The following is a 27705-nucleotide window of genomic DNA, read 5'->3' as shown; positions in this document are numbered from 1 at the left end:
GCTCTAATCTTTGCTACCCATGCAGTACCCATGCTTTATTTCGTTGAGGAAATATGCTTACACCCGCCGTACTACCCGATTGACTGTTTCATTTCATAATGATGTCTTAATGCAGTTCAAATCTCTGAGACCTCCGGAAGAAGAAAGAGATAAAAACTAGCAAATTCAAGCTCCCACTCCATCTTTTTCTTACTCATGTGCACAGCCAGCTGAGCCACACACAGACACAGCAGTGGCAGAGTAAGACAAGCTTTTCTGGAACAGCCTGTACTTCACTTCGCAGCTCGAGCTCAGAGTGGGGCTGACAGCAAATTAGACTGCAGCTGGAGTGGACCTGCTGTCTTGGTGCTCTGCACTGCCTCCTGTGATTGCTCGAATAATAAATGTGCGCACCTTCAAGAGCTAGCCACACACACTGATAGCGAGAGATACTATGCTAACACACTTCCACTGTTCCACTGTGGATTAAGTTTGCATTTTATCACATTTACTTTAGGCTCTTAATGCATTACAGAATTCAGCATATGATAATCTCTGGTGAGTGAAGAGAAGTTGGGTCCAACAGCAAATTATAGTTGTATCAGATAATTGCTTTTGCTGAATTGTTTATTAAACATAAACCCGTGAGAGTTTTCTTTCTCCTCCTTTCCTGAGTGTGTGGTGATGGCAGTGCTCTGCCATGTTTAAGACTGACTATAAACACAGACAGTGGGGATGTAAAGAACACACAAAGGTATTGGACCTCCACCATACTGCCCAGTATCAGTGACGGTGGGATTATCACACCACAGCCAAGCAGCAGCTCAGACAAGGCTACTGCTGACCACGGCACCGTTCCATTCCGCCAATCACTACCAGTCTACTTTAACAAGAGCATTATCAAATATTCACACAGAGAGATAAGGAAAGCAGTAGTGAGAAGCAATTGGGCAAATATATGTGATATTCACTGATCAAGTTGTGTGACAAGATCAACAGTATGTGCTGTAGTGGAAAAATCAGAGGCTTTGGAGGATAGTGGTCTGTAACATTCTTTATACATCACAGGCTGATAAGGCAGTGAGATACACTATATGGCCAAAAGTATGTGGACACCTGACCATCATACCAATATGTGGGCCTTCCCTAAACTGTTGCCACAAGATTGGAAGCACACAGTTTCTCTTCACTGGAACTAAGGGGCCCAAACCTGTTCCACCATGATAATGCCGCTGTGCACAAAACAAACTCCATGAAGACATGGTTTACCAAGGTTGGTGTGGAAGAACTTGAGTGGCCTGCACAGAGCCCTGACCTCAACCCCACTGAACACAATTGGGATGAACTGAAATGCTGACTATGTGCCTGACCTCACATATAAGTGTGCTAGCAGGGCTTAGCCACCCTGCCTTTCAAAGATATAAAAAAATTCAATATAATTTCATTTTTGTATATCAATATAAATCCATTTGTGACAACCATATCAGATAATTTGCTGTTAGCGAATTTCTTAAGGTGGGTTATTTTGGACTTTTGTTGAACAAAAAGTCTTAGAAAAAGGTCTTAGAAAAAATACACAAAATGGTATGAAGAAGTGATGCTGGGGCTGATTTTTTGTAGCCCAGACTGTAGGTTCATGCAGCTTATCAGTGACAGTCATGTCAGATGATTACACAGAGTGAAACAACTCCTAGATTTGATCTCCATTTGGTCATTATGGACACAAAAGGCTCATGAATGTGTGTGTGTAATAGTTTGCCCCAAATCATTCTTATTGTGCCATTGATGAGAAATTGATGTAATGCGTTCCTCAGCCCTAAGAGTTTCATTGCTGAGATCTGATCGATATTATTGTGGCCCTCCCATGTAATATCACAATACAAAATGACTATCACAATACTACTTCTGCTGCTTCTACTACTACTACTAATAATAATATATTACAGTGCCTTTAAAAACAAAATTATAAATCCCTAAACAAAAATAAGACACCAAAATATCAAGTGCATCCACAAGTTCACAGCCCCAGCCACAATACACACGACACACTGCTGTCAACCTGTTGGAGCTCCATCGTGACTGCAAACTTAAAAACTACCACTAAACAAACAAGATCCTACTACACATGGGTTGAATAGAACATTACGAAAAAGCAAAGATCAGCAAAACCAAGCATGAAAACGGGAAAAAAAAAAAAAAAACGTCTGTGAGAAGCAGCAGCATAGACGCAACACAGACACACACATAAGGATACACATAAAGTTTTCCACATGAAGGGCTCCTGAAATATGTAAATAAATAAATAAATATTTTATATAGCCATAACCATCTGAGCTGAATGTTGAAAAATTAACTATGATAATGATCTTTTTTAATGAGGGCAATTGGAGACAAATGTTCAAGTTGATTAAGGGGTGACCTGCACTTCCATTAAAATAAATAAATAAAATAAAAAGTCTGGTTACCTGTGGTTTGGTTAACAATAAAATTCTGTGCAAGTATACTATGGTCAAAAGATCTTTCAAGGTAAGAAGTTGTTTATAAAAGTGGAAATAATTGTAATATGATTTTAAAAAATATACCAGCATCAGTCTATGCAGTTCCAAATAAAACAAGAAAACAAGCAAAAAAGTTGCTACTCTGACTATAAATGTAAGGGAATGCCATAGCTTTTTGCTTTCAGTGTTCCAGTCCATCCTAAAGGTGTTCAGTGGGGTTGAGGTCAGGGCTCAGTGCAGGTCACTCGACTTCTTCCACTCCAGCCTTGGCAAACCATGTCTTTATGGACCTCACTTTGTGCACAGGGGCATTGTCATGCTGGAACTTATTTGGGCCTCTTAGTTCCAGTGAAGGGAAATTGTAATGCTGCAACATACAAAGACATTCCAGATAATTGTGTGCTTCCACCATTGGCAACAGTTTGGGGAAGGCCCACATATGGGTATGATGGTCAGGTGTCCACAAACTTTTGGCCATATAGTGTACAAATACTATTACTGCTCCAGCTAGCTGCTTAGCTTTCACATCCATTCATTTCCAAGAATCCAATATAGATGTAAGTTATACTTGATTTATATAAATGTAGGTTATAACTGATTTCAAGTATATAGCAGTTATAGTAAATAGAAAATAATAACATTAGTATTATGGTTTCTCTGGGCATTATAATAAACAAGTGGGTTCACATGTAGTCCCTGTTTTTTAATGTGAGAGGTGTAATATTGCAACAGTTCTTGTAAATGTTGTTCTTTCCCTGTCAGAATACACCAGCACAATATCTATGTAAATACTCTTGAATTTGGCTGTTGAGTTCTGAAAGCTTGAGGCTAAAAGCGAGAGTTCAAACAAGCCTCTATTGTTGAAACATTTTTGTGGTTGTTCAGTTTCCTCACCAAGTTCTGCCCGCTTCTTCGAGGATGCTCCATGTGGTGCTTATTTCTAGCCTGAATGTTTTTAAGACATAGGATAGGTAGGTGTTCAAACCACACAGGATCACATACATCTATCTTTCTTCAGCAATACCACAGGGGAACCCCATAGTTCTAATGATACTATAGTTCTAACGGTAAATCTAATGATACTTTTTTTGATTATATCTTCGAATTTAGATTGATTTGATTGATTACTTCCTGATGGAATATAGTAAATCTGTAGGTAATCTGTCGTAAATCATTGATCATTTCCCTATATACTACTAGCAAAACCAATCATAACTCTGTGCTCCCATTGGTGCCAAAATGATGCAACAAAATGACAGGAAGTCAGCTGATTTCAGTAGAAGCTGGCAATTTCCAGAGATGGTAGGCAAAGTGACTGTTAGGGAAGCAGACAGCATGAGAGAGTTGTGCTAAGAGTAACTTTATGAAAAGCAAAGCAGTTTGCCTTCTACTGGGGTAACGGAAAGTGGTAGGTTTCTTTTTTCCCCTGAATGCGTAACATTATCCATGTTTTTTAGTTGCATATATTCTTCCCTCCTTGTGGATTCTGAGACAGTTGATGAGACTTGGTCTACTGCTACAGGCTTGGAGTTGTTGTTGTTCTTTGGGGTGCTCCCGTGAGGGGTCGCCACAGCGGATTAATGGTTCTCATATTTGATTCGACGCAGTTTTTATGCCAAATGCCCTTCCTGATGCAACGCTCCCCAATATTATCCAGGCTTGGTACTGGCACTGAGAGTGCACTGTCTTGTGTAACCCCAGTGGCTGGGTTTGGAGTTGGCTACCTGGCTGGGAATTGAACCCGGGCTGTGGCAGTGAGACCGCCGTGGCCTAATGACTAATCCCCCAGGGACCCTGCTACAAGCTTGAAGTGATTTACCCAAAACAGCCCTGGCTGTTTGTAGAGTTGGAAACATGTGTCTTTGTATTTGCATCAACCTCATAGTCTTATGACTATGAGAAAAGAATGAATGAACAGTGCTTTGCAAGCCCAGATGTTGATGGCATCTTGTTCACTAAGCCACTAGTGTTTTGCTGCACAGAGAATGTGCATTACATGCCAATATACCAAGAGTGCAAATATATCATAACCCCACAAAGAGAAATCAGTCTCACCAGTCTGTTTCATCAAAGGGCTTAGACAATTGTAAGCAATGTTAGCATAATGACAGACCTTGTGGACGTTCCACAAATGCACTGCTGGTTGTCCATAGTTTAGAGTGGTCCTTGCAACAAGTTCAAGATCCAAAACCAACTCATGCGTATTGCGTGATCACAGCAAGGTCCAATGTAACGTGTAGATAAAAATACACAGGGATTGTAGGTGGGGGGAGTGAATGACCAGTGCTCTCTTCCACCCCCAATACCATGACTGAGGTAAGACCCTTGAGGAAGGCACCGAACCCCCAACTGCTCCCCGGGCGCCACAGCAAAAAAAGGCTGCTCACTGCTCCGGGTGAGTGTTCACGTTGTGTGTGTGTTCACTACTGTGAGTGTGCACTTGGATGGGTTAAATGCAGAGCACAAATTCCGAGTATGGGTCACCATACTTGGCCAAACGTCACTTCACTTCACTTCATTAAGCAACAATCCACTACAAACACCCCTTATTGCAACATCCATTTAGTGCTCCAAACATCTGTAGCCTATCTGGATTTGGATTTAAAACTAGAAGCAGGTGTGACCTAAACTTAAAGTTTTTCTTTTTATTATTAAATATGAACCCTACCATTATGCCCCTGGAAACACACAGGTAGAAATGCCAGTACTCTCAGCATGTTCCTAATTCTGCTCCTGCAGTTAATATATTTGTTTTTACCTGTCCATGTCAAATTTGGTCGGTTCTCTTTTCCAAATTTTAACCAAACTAGCAGCCTAATTTAAATGACCATGACCCTGACCTGGCAGTAACTTACGTAAGCATGTTGTAAATGCATCACTCTGCATCACACATTCATGTTAATGAACATGGTCTTTCTTTGCTCTGCAAATTTCATATTTAGCTGATATGAAATCGCTCACACTGCAAAACTTTCTGGCATTCTGCAGGAATATTGTACCTCCTATTCATATCTATAATTGTCTCTATTAATAACGCATTATCTGTCAACTTTGAATAATGCATTTGTGTTCAGTTACATCCCTAGTACTTTTATTGAGCTTGAAAACATTTTCTGAATACAGAGCTCATGAACAGGCTTGAAAGAGCTCGGCTATACCTACAGGACTATAAGTCATATGGTGTATCCACTGCTCTGGCTGCCATTCATGCAGAAATCCAGTTCATTCCAAAGAGCTCACAGACATGTTTTTCCAAACTGCATTTAGATTTCACAGTCTGATGAGCCTTGGGCCACAAAGTTCACCATTAACCAGGAGTACAACAGACGCAAGAGTAAACAGCCGAAACACTGGCAAGTTGATCCAATGCAAGTGAGACAACATCTGCTAAAACACAACATCCTCCTTTGCCTTGCTGTGGATTTTAAATGCATTAATTTCCCTCATTTGCAATGGTTCATTACCTTTTGGGTAAACATTTCAAAGCTTAGCTGCACATACAACAGCAAATGATACAATCAGTGTAGCCATTCTCCTGCCAGTGAGAAGCAGGCAGTAGAGCCACCACGCCCAGTCATTCAGTCCAAAACTCTGGATTGAGTTTCATATCAAGCTAACACATCAAATATCGCTTTATTGGAAGCACAAGAGCTTGTTTATCACACCTGTCACTGCAATCGCCCTCAGAGAAGAGCGGGTAGACAGCCGCAAAAACAGGACATACAGGCACACGTTTGAGCTGGTGTCATTCAATTAAACCTAATATTTGTCATCACAGGCAACTAACATTTTCTCCATTTTAATGTTGATAATTAAGATAACTCATATAATTAAGACGTTTACAGACTGTTGCAAAGGGCTGACAATGCTAAATAAATGTCTCCTTACAGAAAGCTTCACCACAGAAATGATTATAAACTTTCTTTTTTAAATACCAGCATGTTTTTATTTAAAGCTTTTTTGTTAGATTTAAATTTTATCCACCAAACAAGACCAACTGAATGATTTGTTACTATAGTTACCACTTTTCTATTCCCGATACTGATCCTGACACTGAAACCTCGAGTATCAGCCAATATCAATACCAGTATCAATATCTTCCCTTTAAAAGCTACTAAGCTTTAAAAGCTTTAGTTTTAATGATCTAAAAAAACAAACAAAGAAACAAAAAAAAAACTACAGCACTTAAAAAATGCAGGAAAAAATACATAACTAAAACAAGACAGCTTTTTTTTTTTAAATTCAGTTAAACTCTTTCACACAAAAATCAATTACATGGCAAATATAATAAATATAAAATATATTTAAAATATAAAATCTAAATATAATTTAAAAAAAAAATCAATTCTAACAAAATAAACCAAAACTCTTTATATGTAATCATTTTCAGTTCCAAAAAATCATTTTCATTTGTTACAGGACTCAAAAAAAAAAATTCATTTTTTTCCCCCTCTGGTATCCAAACCACCATGTTTTAACGATACTGGGTATCAGACATTAATATTAACCTGTAATTTGTCTTGCAGCCAGACCTACTGTCAGAGCTGTATTGTTATAGCAAGTTAATCAACACCAATTAGTTTCATGAATTCTGCTCTGTTGTATAAACAGCTTCAGGCAAAAAAAAAAAAGCATAAAACAAACCAAATACATCCAAACAAACGTGTATCAAATGAAAATCTGATGTTGAATAAAAATAAGTGGATCGGCTGCACTAAATTGCTGCTAGGTTTGAGTGTGTGAATGTGTGTGTGTCCTGCGATGGACTGGTATTCAGAGTGTAGTTGTGCCCTGTACCCAATGTTCCTGGGATCCATTGTGACCCTGACCAATATGACAGACTTACTGAAATTAGGTGGATAGATGGATGAATGGATGGATGAGATTTGTTTAACCCAACATGTACCACTATGCTACTGAGCAGTGGAATTATCTCAGTAAGGTATGGATGCTCGGTTCGCATTTGCAGACTAGTTAGCTTTCGCTTGCTAGAATGTTCAAACTCGATGAAGCCATTTAAGTGGTTAGTTTTGATAAAAAGCTTTGATGAGTGACAAGGTTAGCACCACCGTCTTTACATCATAACAGGAGAAATTCTAGTGAGTAAGTATAGACATTAGAAGGTCACCAAAATATTCATGCATACTGTGTGCCCACAAGACCAATATTAACCTATTTAGAAAGCAATCACTGTTTCAGCTTCCCTGGGGCTCTGAAAATCTCTGCAGTCTGGTTCTGCTGCACAGAAGCATAATCCCTAGCTGATGCTTCATAAATTGCACCTTCAAAAATTCCCTGCAGATTCACCCTGGGAGAGAGAGTCTGATGTTTATGCAGTTGCCATGGCAAAGGATGTCCTTTGGAGGAAGGCTGAGGAAGTGTTAACCGATCAGCACCATTCTCTGGCTGAAACTCTTTCCTATTTGAGCCTGTAACACACAGTCTCTCTATACTGCTGTCAGGTGCATCTCTTACAGTCTAAATATGGATTGATGCAGCAACAGATTTGTCAAATACACTGCCACTCACAGGATATGCATCCTATACATATATACACATATACCATATCCACATTTAGAAAAAAAAAATAGAAAAAATTGAACAGACTAAACTATTAGACAAATAATAATAATAATAATGATGATAATAATAATAATAATAATAATAATAATAATAATAATTATTATTATTATTATTATAATAATCATCATCATCAACACCACACATCAGTGCTCATCTCTCAGCAGATATTTCTTTATAAACATTTACATTGCTAGACCTTTATAGTTTATAATTTCATATGTGAGCAATTCCCATTAATCATGCAACACATCAAACCTGTGATCCTTTCAATGATAAAACAATATTTACATTCAAACTGTTCATTTAGTCATTAAAAATTGTCATTTCATTTCATCAGTCATTAAAAATGTCCCCCTTCGTTGCTGTACCACTGAAGAGCTTGGCTATGATGTGTGCAGAACCTTTGCGCACTTTTGCAGATTGATTGGTTTTGGCAAAACCTCAGCTCTAGGTACTTTTTTTTTTTTTTTTTTTAAAAAGGCACACTTGGCACCTCTGGCCACATTTGTCTTTATGTTAAGCAGCCACTGCTTCTGGTTTGGCTCAAAGCCTCCCTGCATTTGGTTGGATGATTGAATAAATTTCGATTTGCCGTGCTGGAGTGTAAACTTCCTCCACGGCTCACCTTCAGCTCTGGCCTCTCCAACCGAGTCTCCCAAAGGGCTGTGTGTCAGCATCATTATTAGCCCTTCAAATAAGTAGTGCTCAGAAATGTCTATTTACCGATGAGGTCTGTTTTAACCCCTCATTTATCAGTCTCTGGATTCGGATAGGTCTGCCTCTCTGCTTCTCTCTCTTTCTTCCCGACAGGCAGACCCCAGAGCCCTTGTGAATAGACTGTGGGAATATTTGCCAAATTGGCAGCAGATGTTGCAGGAGATTGATATAAGAACTGTTTTGTCTAGAAACGGAGGCTTGACAGCGTCTCGTAGTGAATTTCCAGTTAGATGAGTCAGTGATTGAATAAAATCAATACAATAATGAAGATTTAATGGTTACTTAAGACTCAGAATTACAATGCATGAAGCAAGGGGAAAACATTTGAGCTGTTACAAAGCATATGGACGGTATTACAATAAAACATCTAAGCTTGAGGATAAGCATCCTTCCATCAGTGGCTAATAACTATAAGCTCCACATGATGTTGGTGTTCTCTGCAAAGTCATCCCAGAGCTTTAGGCAGATAATGGGGGACATACAGTATAATGTGCAATAATCTCTTTACAGTAGGTGCCTTATGCAAGATAACAGACACTTTCATCGATAAGATTAGACAGGTACCAACACATACCCAAAGCGGCTGCCAAATCTGATACCATCACTTCGCTAAAGCTAAAACAGAGCCTCCTGCTTACTGTTGAATTCTGTCAGCGCTGAGGGTAAACAGACCTGTGCATGCAATAAAATGAATGAGTATGTGTCTGAAAATTATTTTAGAGTTCTGGTTCAAAAGCCAGAACTTTCTATACTCTTGGATAGAGATAAAATACTGAAAAGAGCTTTCACACTTTTACATCATGAAATTGCTACTTAAATGCAAGTATTTCAGCCCCAAACCTGTTTGCCTCTGCCAGAAGGTTCAGACTTGGCTATAGATAGAGCTTTCAATCAGATAATAAGACAAACATGCTTCCAAATCAATCGAATATGGGAATATGAAGGAACTGAAAATGTCCTGCATGGAGGAGAGGACCAAGATCCCTCTATAAGTGGCTCCAACCTACAGAAGAGACTCAGTGATGTTATTCTCTCCAGGGCAGGTGTAAGAAAATATTAATTGAAAGAGAACAGCTAATTTTGAAACCAGTATTTTTTTTTTTTTAAGAAAACATGTTTAAATAAAACTATACATTGTACCTGTATGTCTGAGCTCAAAATATCACTTACTGCATGTGTTATTGTTTTCATAATATTATTTTTTTCTTATTTTCATGAAGGGCACTTGCTACTATATGTGTAACAAACTGGCAAAACAAATCTAATCTTACGGAGTGAATGAATGCCACTACAAAATGGAACTGCTGCCAATTCAAAAGTGGGAATGTGCCAAGACTTTCCTCATTTTCCACCAAGTTCACCATGTGATATAGCTTAATTAGGCACATGAGAAGAAAGCATAACCCTTACTATTTTTTCCCAGCACAAACGTTGAAGATATCTGGCAAATATAAACAAATGCACCATGAATGGCCTAAAATATTAGGATTATTAACTGGCATTTATGCCAGTCATACAATATTATGTACTGTCTGCTTGATCATTTTTGAAAAACTCATATGCACAACTGCTTCTGATCATCTCCAGATAAAATGTACCATGGTGCATCTACTTCACTGGTGGACTCATGTGGTGGAAGAACTTAAGAGTCATCTAGCGGTCAGCAGCCTCATCATTAATGGAACAACTGTCATTAGAAAACATTTAAAACACCCAACCACCTCATCAAGACAAACACTGTAGACATTCGCAGAATTCGCAGCAGTATAACTCTTCCAGTGTAGAGAGAGAATGTTTACTCGGGGATCTCTTTCCCAGTGGCTCTAAGAATAGAAGGAGGAGCAACTCAAGAGAGAGGGAGAGATAGAGAGGCTTTCCTCCTTGAATCTCTGCCATGCCAGACAGAGAAGTTCCCATAATTTATTATTGTTCTGTTGTTAGGGAAATACTTCTCAATAGTCTCCCCATTTTGTATATTTTCAGTCTTTATTTTTCTCCTTAATCACAATTCCTTCCCACCCTGTTTATTTACAGTATAAATATCTAATTCATTGCATACTTCTTAGAACCTGTATTGAATTGTAAATTATTTCTCTTTCACCAGGACACTGTTTGTTTGCATAGCCATCAGGCGGCTATAAACCTGGGTGAGTACACCTATCAGGAGATGAAGAGAGCTGAATTGAGTTATACAAGCTGCTCAGGTCAGCACCACCACCATTCTCTAATTCAATTCTTCATGTCCAAGGCAGAAGAGGTGTTGACTGATAGGGCCTGTTTTACTTGGATCGAATATCAGCAAGCATAAGCAATGTCTGCTCTTCACGCAGGCAAGCGCCGTGGTCCCACATGTGGTATCAGATGTGTTACCTCGCTAAGGTCAGCATATAAAAATGATCATAAGCCTACTCATATAGTCATATTTCTTGACACTTCACAAAGCCTACTTACAGATTTACTTTCTGAAATCCAATCAAGAAATGTATGTAAGTGAGTTTCAATAATAAAGTGTGAAGAAAGCCACTTCTCTTTTTTTTTTTTTTGTTTATCATGGATGGCGCTCCCACTCTCTCTTCTCCCGTACTCTATCCTCATGAAGGGTATTGGGATTAAAAGGCCAGACCCGTCAGTGACCACTGACCCGGAGCTCTTTGATGACCGACCTCATGACTGAATACTCAAGATTTGGGTCTAAAGGGAGGAATGACCTCAAACCTCTTAAAGGTGCTGCTGGGCTGTAAAGGTTAACAGCTATCATGCTGGTGTGGTGGGGGCAAGTGGTAAGGCTTGATAAATCCTCAAACCACCACCAGCAGGTCTTTAATCAACAATCAGGCCATTAAATCAGTGTTTTGGAGTGCTGCGCCAAACAGCAATCATTTCCATTTTAACGAGGCCATCTCAGCGTAGATGCACACTTGTTTTTCACTAAGCCAAAACTGACATTATGAAAATGGAAAATATGATTAAACTGTTTACGGGAGAATAGGATGTTGTGAATTTGCATAGAAAAATACATGTGTACAAACACTTTTATCAAATCTAAATTTTGTGCTTTAGCAAGCAGCGAACATATTAGGAAATAATTATAATACAGCATGTTAATGTAGACAGAGATGTCAGCATAGAGAGTACAACCTGAGGGAGACAGAAAAACACACAATCAAACTAACATAAATCTTACCAAAGTTCCGCAGTCAACCTTTTGCTTGCTCTCCCCCTCCACTGAACCCCATGAAGGCCAGGAACTGCCTGCTTGCCCAGGGGGCCAGGCTGAATGTGCCATACTTCACCAGAAGGTCCCAGAAGGCACATGTGTGTGTGTTTGCGACAAAGGTGGTTGGGGGAGTAAGTCATAGAGATCTGGTGCCCTGAAGCACTAAGAATGATGGAGTGCCTCAGCAGCAAAAACAAGGGCCCCAAAGACAGAGTGGCTTCCTCCCATGTCTGTCATGTTTCATATCCACACAATTAAAGTAGTCAGCTTGCCTGAGTAGGTCGGTAAGGATAATCTTAAATTCAACCAGTTCACCAGTAGCTGTAATCTTATCTGATCCATTATTAGTAACATTTTGCAGAGCTAACACAACAGTGCTTTTATCTCATAGCACAGAGTGCTTACATGCAAAGTTAAGTTTGAAGACAAATGAGTAAAGTATGGAGGGCAGAACTCAAGACAGGTTAAAGGAAGGACATTTAAGAGATTTCTCTGGTGGTCAGCAAAATTGGAGAAAGGCAGAAAACATGAATTAATTAAACTGAGCAAAAGATTTAATCATAGACTCTGACAAGCTTATTACGTTACACCTCCAGCAAAAAAAGCGCAATAGCATTTGGACAGTGCAGAACAGGGCAAAGGTTTAAGAGGATGTAATTGATCAGTGTCAGGTGAGAATTCAGGAGGTGACTGATTCAACATAACCATATTTCATTGTGTGTTTATATATATATGTACTTCTGAGCATTGTTTGGGAGATGTAGTTTCAGAGACTCTAAATGGAAATTACCATCACTACACCAACACAGTAAAGCTCAGACATTTCCATTCTTTCACGAGTCGCGGTTAACAGCCACTGATTGCTATGACCATTATCAATGGTCTGGAAAAATGCTTAGATGCCATTTATCTTTTGGTGTATGTCTGTATTTGCTCAAACTGTTGTGTCTGATGGTCTTTTTTGACCATGACTCACTTTCATGCCAGACGCACTCTGAGTTTTTAGTTTTTAGGCAACCCTACCACACGGGTTCACAGTAAGAAGAAGAAGAAGAAGAAGATGAAGATGAAGAAGAAGAAGAAGAAGAAGAAGAAGAAGAAGACGTTTCCAAGTAAGGCTTGGACCCCTAAATATAGCTGCAGTCAGCAATCCGCGAGGTACAAGCACTACTTTGCAGGTAAGCCCAGTTTCTGCCTTAGAGCCCTTTATTATTTATGTGTAGCTATCACAGCAGATTAATATCAACACATTCTTCATGTAAAGATTTTGTGAGTTTTGGCTGATGAACTAGTAATTATAATACATTTTCAGATTGCTCTTAAACCTGTGAAGTTGCGTCTTTATTGCCACTTATTATTAGACATTTTAAAACTGAGCAATTTTTTTTTTATTTCAGCAAATTGGCACATTCTTGAGAGCTCTATTGAGTGTTAAGATTAAGAAAACAGTAACAGATATGGTTATTTGTTTAAAAGAAAAAAAATGTGTAGCAACCTTTTAGGAGCCAAGTCTTGCAACATTAAAACGACAGTAATGTATCCATACCCAGGATTATGATGCAAGTTTCGTGATAAGCCAGTCAGAAATGGTTTAACTTTAAAATACACCTATACTGTATGTGTACTTGATAAGACGGCCAGTGAGAGTAGATACAAGACACAGACACCTTTTAAATGTGCAACTTGATGTAAGTGTGCATTAGTTCAGCAGCAATCCACAAGATATCATATGTGTCTGGGCCTCTCTGTCTCACAGGTAGCACAGTCTCTCCTCCTCCACCTCAACCAAAGCCCTGGAACAAAGATATAAGAGGAAATAAATACAAGTAACACTGCAGTTCTTTCACCTTAGCCCCAAGACAAAGAGACATCCATGGCTGACAAAAGCTGACTCACTCAGATCCATGATGATCGTCATGAAATACTATACAGCTCAAATCCCCTTTCTAATGTAAACTGTGTATTGTATACAGTTTGTGATGTCTGGAAATAAAACTAATTCAAAACTGCAACTCTGTGATAGGCCAGCCAGACATGTAGATATGCTTTTGGACAAACAGCTTTTAGGATATTAATATAAACTGGGAGAAGCAGCATCAGAGGATTTAGGCCTGACTGGACTTTAAAATACAGAATGTGTACATACAGTATGTCTTCATCTCTTATTCATGAATTTTATTATGAACAACAAAACAGCAGTTACCTAAAAGAGAAGAAAGAATAAAGTCAGCCTGGTGAGACACTGGAGTCTTCAGGAGTACAGCACTCATGCAGTGAAATTAAGAGCAGAGCTGCTTTTGCTTTTTACAGGCAGCTGTGACATTAACAGTCTGACAAGGCCAAGTTTGCCTCCTGCCTATTTTAATGAGCTATTGTGTGCAAATGCGGAGAAAGACCACGTGCGTCACAGTGCATACCAACAGGTGACAATTAACAATGCAGTGGAAGCACGCGCCTTCAAGGACACAGGAAATGGCATCATGGTTTCTACGACTGCAGATGGATGCACTTCCTGCACCCAAGTTCTTCCTTGTAAATGAGATTGCTATTCGTAGTAATGTCTTCAAATAAACAAGGGCTCATTCAGGTGATGACCTCATCTTTGCTATTCTCACTCTCTCTACTGGGACTCAAATTTAAACACAGCAGGAACTGGATGTTTCCTCATGCTTAAAAACAGCATGTATTTGTGCATTGTTGATTGCTATATTTTAAGATGATGAGCTCCTCTGTAAGGACTTAACTAACCCTACACTACCTAATTAAGCCTAACTAATTAACTATCACTTTTGCACTAGTATTGGTCTGAATCTTACCGGTAGGCTTCTATTTCTATGTCCAGTGCCATCTTCTCATTGAGCAGTTCCTCATAGTCTCCCATCTGTTCCTTCATCTGCGCTTGTAAGTCAGCCTCATCTTTCTCCAGCCGGCAGATGCAGGTCTAAACACACAGACTGTGTTAGTGAAATGGGGTCAGGCCCTTATACAGCTCTGCTGTATGGACTTTTTCAGTATAATAGTCAGTATTTTACTTCCAGCTCCTCTATCTCCAGCAGATGAGCCTGTGTTTTTGCTTCAATCTCTGCTCCCAGTTCCTCACCACATGCCTCCAGCTCATCCAGCTCCTTTTGCAGCCTAGCAATCTAGGATCACATGTGGTGCAAATGGTTATACTTGTAGTGTACTGTACATGTTAACACACAAGAGTCTGACTCAATAGAGTGTTGACATATTTTGTTTTGAAAGGTTGTCTATCAACATGAAATGTCTAGGCTGCCATTACATGGTATGCATGTGCATATGAAGACTGTCAGAATGTCAGGTTGCTTTTGTTCCTTACCACAAACAGAATGCAGAGAGCTATATGGCCCACCTCGGGGCAGTCTAATGCTGTGAATAATTACTGTAATCAGGTAAGCTAAACAGTCAGCTGGCAGAGATGGATGGAAAAAGCTGGCTCTGTTTCTCTTTGAGGAGATCACAGGAGCCTCCAAGCAACCTTATTAACTGCCGATGAGCCACGCGACAGAGGTGGTCGCTGCTTTGCTCCAAGATTGATTGGTGAGGTGATTGGTGTCCTTTGTCGATAGAAGACATCAGTGATGCCTCCCTCATTACACAAAGTCCAAGCAGAGCAGGGAGACCTCATTTTACCATAAGCAGTTTGTTTAGTCATACTGTGTCTTAGGAAGAAACCAGCCTGCTAGCATCGAACACTGACCACAAGATGAGAGAGAGAGAGAGAGAGAGGGAAAAAAAACAGAGAAAGGAGGAACCAAAATCGAGACAGAGATGCAAGGTGGAAATGAAAATGACATTGAAAGACAGGGTAGAATTAGAGATAAAAAAAAGAGAGTGATTGTGGGAGAGAAAGAGAGGTGGAGAAGAGCAAGCGGACCAGGGCAAGGCAGGCTGTCCATCAATGCCGGCCTGCATGCAGCAGATTAAGGAAGAGCACATGGTGTTATGAAAGCAGGCAGAGTGGTTTATTTTCTGTTTATTTTCAGAGTGGGCTATGACTACAACCAACATAATTAGAACCAAACCGCTGTGTTTGTTATTGCAAATGAAAAGGTGTCAGCTGTGACCAACTGATGATTTCCCTGTCCTCTAAAACGTAAACTGAGAGCAATGAATGGTTCTTAATCATGCCATGCTCAAGTTCAAGATGCTTCTCATGCTTCCCTCTGTAGCGAATCCTTCTTTATTATTTTTTACTAATGACTAATGTGATATAATTGTGTCTTCATAAACATATATTTACAAATAAACCATAAATAAAATGTTGCGTGAGAAACGACAGTTGACAAAGTGATGTGTTATTATTACTGGGCCTTATTATTACTGCTGCCTTCTCCTGAGATCCAGCTGGAATGTGTGAAGTTTATAAAGTATAAAGGGGGAAGAGCTGGCTGGCAGACTGTGAAATGTGATAACTTTAGAAGACAGATAAACACTGGTATGGAGACGCTGCAGCACTCACATCTCCCAGTGTTATCACTCAGTGTAAACACACCGGTCACAGGAACACTCATGCTTTATTCCCTGGCGTTCCTGTTCAGCCTCCTGACCTCTCATGACTCCTAAGCACTTGTTTGGATCATTAGAGCAGAAATGTTGAAGGGCTTTCAGCACTAAACTGGCAAGAGCCATCATGGGCTTGAAATCAATTGAAATCACAGGGGATCAAAATGTTAAAAAAAAAAAACAGTGGAAGGATCAGTCTGTTAAAACAGCAGGTCGGTGGCTCAAGTGCGGCACTGAGGAAGTGTCACTCACCAGCTCCTTCAGACCATTCACGTCCATCACCTCAGAATTTTCCTTAACTTTCCCTCCAGTAAGGTTTTCCAAGTTCCTCCCCTTCTCTTCTCCTCTGGCAATCGCAACGGCCCCGGACTCAAACTATTAACACAAGAAAAGCATACTGCATCAGTCATGTCCAATCACTCAGATCATCTTGCCGCACAAAGTGACTCTGGCATATACAGGAGTAGGCTGTGAGCACGGCCGATTAATCCCCACTTACATTACCTCATACTTGTTCCCAATTAACGCAAGCATAAATAAGAGTGAAAGAAAAGCAAATGAGGGGCCATCACGTAAGCTAGCATGATGAGCCAAAATCAGCTGGTAATTATCATTAGTCCAAGACCCAATCACTATCAATTGTGACTGAGACAATTGGCCCCTTTGGAGCTGTAATGAGGCCCAGACTCAAAGATGGGCCCTGGATCCAGGTGCCACAGGGCAAGAGAAAAGTAGACAAAAAGTACAAAGGAGAACAGGGACATAGAGAAGACAACTGTAGAGTTTAACATAGCTGTCTAGAACGGAAAACCCACTCTCTCTCATGTCTTTGAAAATCTCTCTAATACACACATTCACAAACACCGAAGGCTGTCTAGAGACTCCTGAAGCCAGCCTCCCAGTGCAACAGCTCTCTTACCTCTTACCAAACTGCCAAGGAGCCTGGGAAGGAGGCCAGGACACTGATTACTGGCCATGACCCAGTGTAGAGCCACCATTCTAGGGGCAGGCAGGGTCAAAGGGGAATGGTGCTAGAGGATGACCTCTGAAGAAAACCCTCTTCTCATAAGTCACTGAACACACAATAATGCTCTGTGCTGGAAAAAAGTAGTGGACAGGGCTTCTCTAGAGCGAGTAAAGTGAGAAAGAAAACACAGATGCTGGTCCCACAGAGACGTGTGAAAGCTCAGGTTTGCACAGCGGGAAGAGAATTGAGAAAGAGAGAGAGAGAGAGAGAGAGAAAGAGAGAGAGAGAGAGAGAGAGAGAGAGAGAGAGAGAGAGAGTGTTTTCATGACTACTGGGCAGGACTGTAGATTAGCTTTTCAGTGCGAGTTTCAAGAGTTGCAGCAAAAATTAAAATAATGTAGCATTGAGTTAATAATATTCTCAAAAAGGGACAATCCACATAAGCGGTTATAATTCTTCAGTTTAACTGCATGAGAACATAGGATAGAAATTAAAATCTAGTTTACTGTCTTTAAAAAGATCAGTAATTCATCAGTGATTTTTGTTCACATATGGATTGTTTCCACCCGAAAGATCATGTGTCCAACCTGTGCCTTATCTACATTGAGGTGACGCTCAGGCAGATGGGAAATATCATACATATTAAATAGAGGGACTAGTTCACAGTTACATAATTGACTTCAATGACAATGAGCTTTAGGTCTTGAACAGACGGTTGAAAGAAGACATGAATGGCTACACCATGCACAGAGTGTATTCTCTTGTTTGTTTTAGCACAGAATAAATCTTTCCTAGCCTGTTTGATGTGACCATGTCTACACAACTGCATGTTTAAAAGGTTTAGTGTCAGGGTAGAAGAGACTCTAAATATATCCATAATGTACCTGTAGGCTTTCAGCCAGCTGGCAGTAGTAGTCCTTGATAACCGTGATGGCTGGAGTGAGGTCAATGGAGGGGAATTGCAGAGACACAGTTTGATCATCCCGATCTTCAGCTGTAGGCTCGCACAGACTCTCAATCCTCTGTGGACCAGCACACCATTAAGAGGTTACATTATTGTCTTCATGTTACAGTTCATGCGCCTCTAAATTCTTAGATGCCAATGTTCATTAATCTTGCCTGAATAGTATAATAATAATAATAATAATAATAATAATAATAATAATAATAATAAGAGGTACAGCATAGTTATCCGGAGAATATGAGTTGCTTTGAATATCCTGTTAATGGCAGCTATCGTAAAAATAGAAGGAGATGCCTTTCCTTATTTAATACTCCAGATGAGTCCATGGACTGCAAGCATGGCTACGAGGAAGTGTGTTAAACATGAGATAACTGGAGAAAAATACATAATGATTAAGTTTTCTCTGCCTCTAGCCTCCCTTTGTCCCTAGCTCCCATGCCTGATATGAAGGATTTGGTGGTCTATCACCTCCTGGAGGAAGAGCAGTGAGGGAAGACGAGAACAGATGAGAGGCATATAGAGAGATTGAGAGAATATGGTTTGCATAGGAAAATGTATAAAAAGCAAGGCTGAGATAAAGAGAACAAGAAAGAAAGGCAAGGACAGGGACAATACAGACTGAGAGAAAGCTTCTTTCAAAGCCTCTGTTGTTATGTGGGCCAAAGCTCTATCATCTGTGACATCTAACTCTCTACGGCCAGGTCTTGGCTGTTATTTGCCTCTCCCTCACTCCCTCTCATGTCAAAGTTTAATGGAGTGTGCTAACAGCTGATGAGAGTGGGTACTTACCACAGCACCCTTTCTCTCAGCATCACTGGATATGTGTGTCTAATGAGCCATCTTACATACACTATACGCTAAAATACCATGTAAAATCTGACTATGCTTTGACTTGTCTATTTGTTACTACTTTAAATAACATACAATGCATAATGAATGTAAATCACACCAAATAATAATCATCTACTTTTTTAGAAACGATCATTTCCATATTCTTAGAATCATAGAGTGGGATGGTTACAAATGTACTTATAATATTCTGATGTTTGTTGCTGAGACCATTTCTGACATATAATCCCAATTAATTCCATTTAAATCCCAGATTGGAACACTTCAGAAATGTGAAAAAGTAAAAGGGGTGAATACTTATGCAAGACTTTATGGTAAAACCATAGTTTGAAAAATTTGTTTTCTTGGTAATGATTAGCACTCTCTTCATCTGTCCTGTATGGGATATATGTGCAATCCATTTGTGCATGTACCTTTAAGATACACACTTGCTGTCCACTTTATTAGGAACACCTGTTCATGCAGTTATCTAATCAGCCAATCATGTGACAACAGCACAGTGCAAAAAATCGTGCAGATACAGATGTTGTAGCCGATCCAGCTCAAGGTTCATGGGCACAGGCTAACCCAAACTGGACAGTTGAAGATTAGAAAAAAAAATATCACCTTGTCTTTTTCCAGTCTTCAACTGCCCAGTTTGGGTGAGTCTTTGCCCATGATAGCCTCAGTGTCTTGTTCTTGGCTGACAGGAGTGGAACCTGATGTGGTCTTCTGCTGTTGCAGCCCATCTGTTGTAGCCAAGGTTTGATGTGCTGTGCATTCTAAGATGCTTTTCTGCTCACCACGGTTGTAAAGAGTGCTTATTTGAGTTACTATAGACTTCCTGTCAGTTCATACCAGTCTGGTCATTCTCCTCTGATTTCTCTCATCAACAAGGTGTTGATGACCCTCTGCACACAGGATGTTTTTTGTTTTTCACCCCATTCTGTGCAAACTCAGATAGAGATAGTTGTGTGTGAAAATCTGAGGAGATCATCAGTTTCATCAGCCATCTGGAACCAACAATGACGCCATGGTTAAAAATCACAGAGATCACCCCCATTTTGATGTTTGATGTGAACATTAACTGAAGCTCTTGACCCGTATCTGCATGATTTTATGCATTGTGCTGCTGCCACCTGATTGGCTGATTGGATAACTGTATAAATGAGCAGATGTACAGGCGCTCCTGTTAAAGTGACTGGTGAGTGTATGTTGACAAAGAAACACATTTCAAAGGAGTTCTTGATGTGTTATTGGTCTACTAAACTGATTTACTGGATCTGGCCCACTTGACAATGGACTAAGTGTAATGTGGCCTGTTACCTAAAATTAGTCTGACACCAAATAGTGGTTACAAAATAAAATAGCCTTCATTACTGCATACCAAAATGGGACCACCAGTAAAGTCAACACTACTGCGCTGAAAATTCCAGTAGAGAACTGTGTATAAAGAAACACAGCATGGAAATTCTCAGGATACAGTTGTGTTCAGTGTTTTCTTACCAACTCATGCTGTTGCTCCATGGCAGCTAACTGCTTCTCATAGATTGCCGCTTGTTCTCTGAGTGCCAAGCAGTCAGCAGTCACTGTATCCACCTCCTGCAGGGGGCAGCACATATTATTAGACTATGCTCTTCACAGCCAGTGTAAAAACAGTATGGTTACAATATGTCAAAATAGAGCATGAATTATGGTTTAGCCTCGGGCTACACACAGTATCACACTATTCTGACCTACTATTTACATTGATAGTGCTCCTACCACATAGTGAGCAGTGTCTAATGTAGTCAGTGCACCCTAGGGAGCAAACTATTTTGATATACTATTTATTGAGGTAGCATGTGGTTTTGGCATACCATCTGGGGCAGAGGTAGTGAGTTACTGCCTCTGCAGCCACACAGCAATGTATGGCAGGGGCATAGTCCTTGAGAGACAGTGCCATTTCACTTAGCTCATCTGGGCTTCTCAGGGTGCCTGATTAATTGGCGAAGAATTCAATTACTCTGAATGAAAGCATTTGCATGTGAATGTGCCAGAGTGGCCATGGACCACAGGAATCTTGGACTCTGATGGCAGAGCACACGCTTTTCCTCCAGCTTGCAGCTGTCAGAGACTAAATTCCATATGATGACCGTGTCTTTTCTGTGGACATATTGAATCTGCCTTTCAGCTAAATGCTAGCAACACCTAATGGGAGATGGTTCATATAAAACTAGCACTTTTTTTTTTTTTTTTTTTTGGAAATAATGTCTATTACATAGACAGCCTATAAAGGATTGGACTTGCAGTATAACTGTCATAAAAAGATTAATTTTTAACATGATACACTGTGCTTCTCAGGTTTGTATGTTATGCCAGAAACCAAACATTCTGAGTGATTTTCACAAAAAAACTGCCATCTCTGTTTTGACCTATGTCCCTTTGAGTCCACCATGTCTCTCGCACCCTATTTCTGTGTTTTATAGCAGCTTTTTTCCTCAGCCATTCTCCATTCAGATTTCACTCCAGCCAAGCACACTATACAGCATCTGGCAGTGAGAGATGAGAGCCTGCATGAATGAATTATAAACCGTTGTAGCAGCTTTCCCACATCTGTTCTTTTATTGGAAGAGACATGTGCGGAGTGATGAGATGTTCGATGAACACAGCGGCTCATGTTTCGGCATGGCCGCTAGCCCAGAGCCAGCATGGGACTGCTAATCAACGCTCTCTAGATTTGTGCCGTTTTGGCCCCCTCTCCCAGAGTTATTCTCTTCTCAGAGGCAGGGCGATGTCATCACACACTGATCTGGATGGAGAGGCCGCCATCTACTGGAAAACTTGATACAGCGTCACAGAGGGCCTGTTTAAGCTGTTCTCACAAACTGGACTGATGTCCGATAACTGATGTCTACAGATGATTAGATGCTACATTTTGTTTATATTTTTACTGATTATAATTTGCGTGCTATAGACTTGGATTATAGTTACTATAGATGCATAATAATACAGTGAAATGTTCTGGAAGAGATTAATCATGACCCTAAAACAATTTGCTTAATTAAAAAATTAAAAATAGGAAAAAATTGTACAAAAGTGTGTGGAAACAGGGGGACCTTGCTAGTGCAGTTACAATTTTGTTTAATAGGAGAGGAAATGAAGAAAAGATAATGATCAGGGCAGTGTTCAGCTCCATAGGCCTTTATGGCATTACCACAGCAACATCCTTGCGCTCCAGTTGGAGGTGAGTCCGTTGCTCCACGACCTCATCATACTTTCTTTTTATATGATGCAGGTCTTTCGTCAGCTCCTCTGTGTGACACAAAATCTCATCCTGAGGAAAACAGAAGAGCGTACCATATTATGGCCTAGCTTTGAACTTAATTAGCTCAACATGTTTCAAGATTGTGTAAATGACAAATATTTGGTATGTCGAGTGCTGGTATGCTTAAGCACCTTCTCTCTGCGCAGTCTCTCAATCACGGCCTCCAGGCTGGAGTCTGAGGGGCAGTCGAGACTGATAGAGCTGGGGGGGCTTGGTTTGGCTGCCAATCTCTCTTCCATCTCAATAATCTGAGCCTCCAAAGACTCATTCTCTTCTTCCAGACATCGTACCTGACACACATACGATATGAAGCTACACAGGTGCTGCGGAGTCTTCTAACACTAAACTCATTAAAAATTTGTCATAGTGATACGAAAAATATGGGAGACAGAGACCCATGTTAATAACTTCCCTCGGTAATCAATCATAGTAATCAGGAGTATCAAAGTAATGGTAAGGAAATAAGTTAATTGGGTCTACCAGAAAGAAGCTATTACATTTACAAATAATAATAATAAGCATTTTGTGCTAAATAGAAGAGTAATGAGGTTGTGCTATGTGTAAAGCATTTAACATTTGCCCAGTTATTCTGCACCCGTTCGCGAAGTGCCGCCTCTCCAAGTCTCACCATGTCGATAAGGACCGCCAGGCGATCATTGAGGGCGGCGATTATGGAGCGCTCCTGGGAGAAACGCATCAGACCCTCCCTGTTTAAAGCTCGAGCTGCAGAGAAGTCTGGTTCAGGCCAGTCGATCATGGAAACTCCACCCCTACCAAACAGACTTACGTCTTTCTCATGTTTGACTTGAAACCACAGGCAAACAAAAGAGCAATGTGAAGGGATATTCCAGTGATCATGTCATCTGACATGACTAAAGTGAAGTATGCTTACCAGTCAAATGGGTGAGGTCATAATTTCATGACTCCAGAAAAAACACACTAAACATACGTCTTGATTCTGATTTAAGTGGATGAACAAAACTGGATTGCTAAAAACACTGAAGTTTCAATATTCTTAGCACAGGGCAAAAGAATGGGGGAGAAAGAAATACACTGGGGGAGATTTCCAGATTTCTAAAAATGTATAATGCAATAAATCACTAAAAACCTCCTCAATTCCTTTTAATTGTGAGTCAGTCAGTCTATAGTACTAAATATAGGACCTTCACTGTTCTTCACATCCTGCAAATACAATTTTATAAAGAGAATTTTTTTTTTCTAATATATGTTCTTAAACACGCAATTCTGATTCCTTATATTAGGGGTTATCAAACTTCTTGTATCCATGGAACCATGGAACTCTGAAGTGAAGTGACTTGTGGCCAAGTATGGTGACCCATACTAGGAATTTGTGCTCTGCATTTAACCCATCCAAGTGCACATTCACAGTAGTGAACACAAACACACACAGTGAACACACACCCGGAGCAGTGGGCAGCCTTTTTTGCTGCGGCGCCCGGGGAGCAGTTGGGGGTTCGGTGCCTTGCTCAAGGGTCTCACCTCAGTCGTGGTATTGAAGGTGGGAGAGAGCGCTGGTTATTCACTCCCCCCACCTACAATCCCTGCCGGACCTGAGACTCGAACCCACGACCTTCAGGTTCACCTTCGGGTTGCAAGTCCGAGTCTCTTAACCATTAAGCCACGACTGCCCCATAGAATAGATTTATTTCATGAACGTTATTTAAATGTGTACAATAATATTTTGTCTATGTATTAGAGTCATAGAGGTCTGGATTAAACCCTTTCAATTCAAATGACTGGTAAATAACTACAAGAATTCAACAATAAATATAACAATTTTGGTAATGGTGGGTTGTGATTTCCACCACAGTAAAAAACGTCAGTCCCTTGGGGAACCCTGAACCCCACTTTGAGAACCCCTGCCTTATACACTATGAAGAACACTTGTATAACCTTAAAATCACTGAAGTCACATTTCTATCCCTCTTGAAAGTAAATGCCAAAATGCCATAACATGAAGTCCATTTCTTCAATATATCTGAGGAGCTGTGAAGTACTGGCATATCAGCCTGACCTTGCAGAAGAGGGGAGGATCTGGGTTCCACAGCGCTGGCTGAACCATGTAGCTGGTCTCTGGTGCTCCTCTTCAAACAGTTTGCGATACGAGGACACTCTCAGCATGGCCATGGCTGCTCCAAAGCTACACAAGAGCTGGGCAATGTGGTGGTCACTGCTCCAGCCTGGAGACTTTATACACTGCTGGGTTGAGAATGTCACACACACCTGAGGGATCTCTCACAGAGCATTGAGCAGACTAACTATAGGAATGGTATCAGAAGCTAAATGTTTCACACAGGAGAAACAACCATGCCATGGCAACAATGTTGAAATCCATTGCCATTGCCATCTGTAATAAGAAAAGCGTACCATATAAGGCCTAGCTTTGGACTTAATTAGCTCAAAATATTTCTTTAAATGATGTTGCCTGATTGCATTTGCTAAATCAGTGAGGGACAAATATACATATCCTAGTTTCATTACTATGGGAATGCTTCCCAAAATGCTAGTGAAGTAGCCTATAGCTAAATGTGATTCACAGATTGTGACAATATTTTAGTTGTCTATGAAGGCAATATTATGCGTGTTGTATTACCAGCCCATGCTGTATTGTACATGTACATAAACCGTGAAAGCCCACTGATCCGATATGTAAATGACAAATATTTGTTATGTCGAGTGCTGGTATGCTTAAACACCTTCTCTGTGCACAGCCTCTCAATCACGGCCTCCAGGCTGGAGTCTGAGGGGCAGTCGAGACTGATAGTGCTGGCGGGGCTTGGTTTGGCTGCAAAGCTCAATAATCTGAGCCTCCAAACACTCATTCTTCTTCTTCCAGACATCGTACACATACAGTAAGAAGCTACACATATGATGGAAACAATGTTGAAAATCCATTGCCATCTGTAACACATAAGGTATGTTCATATACATTAATGATAAAACACAAAACAAAAAGCATAGGAGAGCATCAGACTGAAGCTCAAATTCATAACCTAAGGCTATATATGTTACTAGCAACTTAAAATGACATCTGTAATCCTTGCAACATGCAAATATGTAAGATAATGTACTGAACTCAAATGACTTCGAATGACAATGTTAGGTTTCAATATTTTATTTCCATTAAATAAGTTAAAAGTACCAAAAAAAAAAAAAAAAAGTGTTCGGTTGCATATGTACCATAATTATAAGACAAACCAGTGCAGAACCCAACACATGAAAACAGAAATAGAATGTAAGACAAGGGACAATATAAATGAGTAAACTTCCAACTATATTTTCCCAGGGAGCTTGAGGAGGAGGAATGGAGACGTCATAAAAGCAAGCAGTCTTCCATCAAACGAACATTTCATCAGAAATCTCAGATCACTGAGCACTAGCACGTCTCCCATCCAGGGGGGTCATGCACTGGCAAATCTGAGCAAGGGCTTCACACTTTGAGGAAAGCAGAAGCTGAATGCTGGGCCCTTTTCAGGAATCTACTTATGACCTCTGTTTTAGAGGAAGTTACAAAATAAGAGGCCTAGTGTTGTGGGTGACTAAATCTATCCACAGACACAGGTTTATAAAAATGCCAGACATGGATAATTGGTCAGACAGCAGAGATCAGCCTGTCTGTGTCTGAGGCAATCTCAGGTAGCTGAATGTGAGAGTTTAGTGGCATTAGGCCATGCTCATTTTTACAGTGGCATGATAATTGCTTTTTAAGACAGCAATAGCTGATACTCATCTTTTAAATTCATGTAAGACTTTGGGGAAATTTGAGCTGTGGGAACAAGTTGAAAAGATGAACGTTTGTTTCACTTCTAATGTCCTTTGATAATATCAGTAACATATTTTCAGTGCTCTGTTTCCTGTTCTATCATAGCTGGCATACCACATGTGCCTTGCATGGTTAACTTCAGGGACAACAGGTTTAACTGTTGGTTTCTTCTTATGCGACGTGGCAGAATACTCAGACTTTGCTGTGTTGACTTACTATGACTTAATACTATGTTAAATAAAGCCTGGCCTGTAATCCGTAAATGTCACAGCACAGGACAAACCCAATGACTAATCGAACTACAACAAATGTGTATAGAAGTCAAGTCAAAGGGCGCTCCTCCTTTCCTCTTCATCTTAAAAACATAATTAGGCACTGATTCAGTAAACCTCTGGTTAGGTCATTAACAATATGCATGATTAGGATCTATATTTGTAGGTAATATTTCATGACAAACCTAAACACAGGTTTTAGTATGGATTGGAATACAGAAAAAGGCCTTGACTAAAGATAGTAGTAGCTTATATGGATTAGCGAACTATATACAGCATATGTAAATGTACAAGCAATGCCCCTAGAAAGCTATTAGGGTGTGTACATTTCTATTAAGGGAACAAAAGAAAAAATTTCCCCTAATGATTATTTTATACAGTTTGCATGGTTTAGGTTACTGCACATATAGTATAAACAGAAGAAAAGAGGAGACATTTTACACCAATGCTAAAAGTGATGACAACACAGAAAACACCCAGTATGTAACAAGAGAACACACTTACATCAGATAAGACATCAAGTAGACATGACTTTGAAAACCAGAAAGCTCATAGCTGAATTTCGAATAAACCACCAGAAGCATGCTGCAAATTAGTGAAACAGAACAGCCATACACCACAACACTGGAGTGTAAAGTGTTCTGTTGAACCACAGTGTGAAGATCCACAATGTTTAATAGCACTTTAGCAGCACTGTTCGGAAAATGCTGAACTCAGCTATGAAGGCGCTACAGCATTAAAGCGGCATTAACAGTTAAACATGATGAACCAGGACAAATGGGTCTAAAACCAAATTCCAATGTATATGACTGAGGAGGAAATCTTACTGAGCTTTGAGAAATTCCCAGTGTCAACTGGTGGAGAAAATGACACATAGCAAAATAATATATAATATATAAATAAATTTACACTACAACGGATAAACACCACTGTGACTCAGGTTCACTGCCACAGAAAGCCTTCCTTCAAAAGGCAAACGATTGTCAAAGTCACCTTTCAAGAATAATATAACCCCACCCACTAATACCAAACTGAGAGGGACAGTCTGTCAACTAGTTACAT

The 27705-nt window shown here is 40.1% G+C and overlaps 1 protein-coding gene across 1 annotated transcript; it reads right to left on the bottom strand.

Annotated features, from left to right (window-relative positions):
• Positions 1–12530: 12530 nt before the first annotated feature.
• On the bottom strand, positions 12531–24853 carry vimr2 (vimentin-related 2). Its single transcript, XM_026917404.3, has 10 exons — positions 24623–24853; positions 23216–23357; positions 22719–22877; positions 22477–22596; positions 20787–20882; positions 18373–18510; positions 16774–16896; positions 15027–15137; positions 14811–14935; positions 12531–13787 (listed from the first exon to the last, which is right to left on the bottom strand). Exons 1-10 carry the CDS (start codon positions 24733–24735, stop codon positions 13745–13747), a joined length of 1170 nt encoding a protein of 389 aa, XP_026773205.3. The 5' UTR covers positions 24736–24853; the 3' UTR covers positions 12531–13744.
• Positions 24854–27705: the final 2852 nt, after the last annotated feature.

Source organism: Pangasianodon hypophthalmus, chromosome 7 (genome assembly GCF_027358585.1).
Source record: "Pangasianodon hypophthalmus isolate fPanHyp1 chromosome 7, fPanHyp1.pri, whole genome shotgun sequence".
NCBI lineage: Eukaryota > Metazoa > Chordata > Actinopteri > Siluriformes > Pangasiidae > Pangasianodon > Pangasianodon hypophthalmus.
Note: the sequence above shows the minus strand (reverse complement) of the source record. Positions and strands in the feature narration are given on the sequence as shown.

What these genes read in the sequence shown, in the direction of transcription:
- vimr2 (XM_026917404.3), bottom strand. Translation starts at nt 24,735, where the DNA reads ATGGCCATGCTGAGAGTGTCCTCGTATCGCAAACTGTTTGAAGAGGAG. An exon ending in TGGCGGTCCTTATCGACATG is followed by an intron (nt 22,878 to 23,215) that starts GTGAGACTTGGA and finishes TATGTGTGTCAG; the next exon opens with GTACGATGTCTGGAAGAAGA. An exon ending in AGCGCAAGGATGTTGCTGTG is followed by an intron (nt 20,883 to 22,476) that starts GTAATGCCATAA and finishes TGCCCCCTGCAG; the next exon opens with GAGGTGGATACAGTGACTGC.